We start from the raw sequence: 2,500 nt of genomic DNA on the forward strand, positions 1-2,500 counted from the left end.
ACACACACAGCGGTCAACACACACACACACACACACACACAGCGGTCAACACACACACACACACACACACACACACACACACACACACATATATTTCCTATGGAAACTCACAGCTTTGACCGTCTCAATAGTCTTCTTCCCCGCTGGTGCAGCTTCTCCTTTGGTCTCTCCTGGGACCTGTGAGACGACATGAGACAACGTGAGACGACATGAGACCACAGAGATGAGACCATAGACATGAGACCACAGAGATGAGACCACAGAGATGAGACCACAGAGATGAGACCACAGAGATGAGACCACAGAGATGAGACCATAGAGATGAGACCACAGAGATGAGACCACAGAGATGAGACCACAGAGATGAGACCATAGAGATGAGACCACAGAGATGAGACCACAGAGATGAGACCACAGAGATGAGACCACAGAGATGAGACCACAGAGATGAGACCACAGAGATGAGACCATAGAGATGAGACCACAGAGATGAAACCACAGAGATGAGACCACAGAGATGAGACCACAGAGATGACACCATAGAGATGACACCATAGAGATGACACCATAGATAGAGAGATGTCAATCAAAACCAGCACTCACCACAGGCTCTGCCTCCTTGGCCATGCCGTCCTCAAACTCCGCCTCTCTCGCCTGCAGGAAGGAATATTGAGGGGAAAAGTTACAAATCTAGTTAAAATGTATTCATTTTGACAATGTGACCATTCCTCCATCTCCCTCGCCTCTCCTCTCCCCAGAGACCAGCCTCTATCCTGGGCCTGTGTCACCCACCATCTCCCTCTCCTCCTCCAGGATGATGGGTTCCCTGGTCCTCTCCCAGAGGCGGAGGGACTTGTCGTGGGACGCCGAGACGATGTGGTCCCCGTTAGGACTGATGGCCAGACACCACACCTCCCGATGGTGACCCTGAGGAGGTCAGAGGTGAAAGGTCAACACAGAGAGAGAGAGAGAGAGGAGTAACAGAGGCTGTCTGGGGGTACATCTCTCCAGTCTGAGGTGACTTCCTCTCCTCTACCTTGTCTCTCTCTTCACTAATGTGACAAGCCAGGACAGATGAAAGCAGGTAAAGGCTGTTTTATTGCGTCAATCGACATATCTTTGTGCGACAAAAAACTGTGTTGCTCGCCTTTTAGCAGTTATGGTGAATATCCATGGCAACAAACAGATGCCCTCCTGTCTAGCTGACCAATCACACTGTGTGACGATCTATGACATCATCAGCAACATAAGACGGTCCAGGAGGTGAGCAGCACCCCTCAGCCAAACCCTGAGGTGTTGATTACATACTACACGTGTTGATTACATACTACACGTTCCTGACCCTAACCCTAACACTTACATGAACCAGAGTGATGTTGCTTTGACCTTTCCGGTTTCTACAGCTCAGTGTAGATAAAAGGAGAGGAGGAGAGAGGGAGAGGAGGAGAGGGGGAGAGGGGGAGAGGAGGAGAGGGGGAGAGGGGGAGAGGAGGAGAGGGGGAGAGGAGGAGAGGGGGAGAGGAGGAGAGGGGGAGAGGGGGAGAGGGGGAGAGGAGGAGAGGGGGAGAGGAGGAGAGGGGGAGAGGAGGAGAGGAGGAGAGGTGGAGAGGAGGAGGGGGAGAGGAGGAGAGGGGGAGAGGAGGAGGGGAGGAGAGGGGGAGAGGGGGAGAGGAGGAGAGGGGGAGAGGAGGAGAGGAGGAGAGGGGGAGAGGAGGAGAGGGGGAGAGGAGGAGAGGGGGAGAGGAGGAGAGGGGGAGAGGAGGAGAGGGGGAGAGGAGGAGAGGGGGAGAGGGGGAGAGGAGGAGAGGAGGAGAGGAGGAGAGGGGGAGAGGGGGAGAGGAGGAGAGGGGGAGAGGAGGAGAGGAGGAGAGGAGGAGAGGAGGAGAGGGGGAGAGGAGGAGAGGAGGAGAGGGGGAGAGGGGGAGAGGAGGAGAGGGGGAGAGGAGGAGAGGGGGCGAGGAGGAGAGGGGGAGAGGAGGAGAGGGGGAGAGGAGGAGAGAAAGCCTACTCCTGCTGTTACCCTGCTGTTGACGCTTTCTCCTCCCAATGAGGAGAAAACAGCACATTTAGCTAAGGTCAGACTATGTAACTAGGAGGGACAGAGGGACAGACAGACCTGGTCAGGGGACAGACAGAGGGACAGACAGACCTGGTCAGGGGACAGACAGAGGGACAGACAGACCTGGTCAGGGGACAGACAGACCTGGTCAGGGGACAAACAGAGGGACAGACAGCTAACAGCACATTTAGCTAACGTCAGACTATGTAACTAGGAAGGACAGAGGGACAGACAGACCTGGTCAGGGGACAGACAGAGGGACAGACAGCTAACGGGACATTTAGCTAACGTCAGATGATGATGTAACTAGGACTGTTGTGTTTCCCTGGGAAGGTTCTTCACCTCCAGAGTCTGGATGAGTTGGAACTTGTCGGCGTCCCACTGTTTGATCTTCTTATCCTTCCCTGCTGTGAAGAACAGGTGGGTCTTGGGGACAAACTG

The 2,500-nt window shown here is 54.5% G+C and overlaps 1 protein-coding gene across 1 annotated transcript in view; it reads right to left on the minus strand.

Moving 5' to 3' along the window:
• Window positions 1–2,500, minus strand: part of wdr3 (WD repeat domain 3) — a gene marked incomplete at its 5' end in the record, with an annotated part of 21,865 nt that overhangs the window by 4,110 nt on the left and 15,255 nt on the right. The window contains 4 exons of the mRNA XM_080535745.1: window positions 112–177; window positions 604–654; window positions 793–927; window positions 2,402–2,500. The exon at window positions 2,402–2,500 is cut by the window's right edge and continues 13 nt beyond it. Coding sequence (XP_080391871.1) covers window positions 112–177; window positions 604–654; window positions 793–927; window positions 2,402–2,500 — 351 coding nt within the window. The remainder of the gene's footprint in view (window positions 1–111; window positions 178–603; window positions 655–792; window positions 928–2,401) is intronic.

Source organism: Nansenia antarctica, assembly GCF_963989245.1.
Source record: "Nansenia antarctica genome assembly, chromosome: 7".
NCBI classification, from domain to species: Eukaryota; Metazoa; Chordata; class Actinopteri; order Argentiniformes; family Microstomatidae; genus Nansenia; species Nansenia antarctica.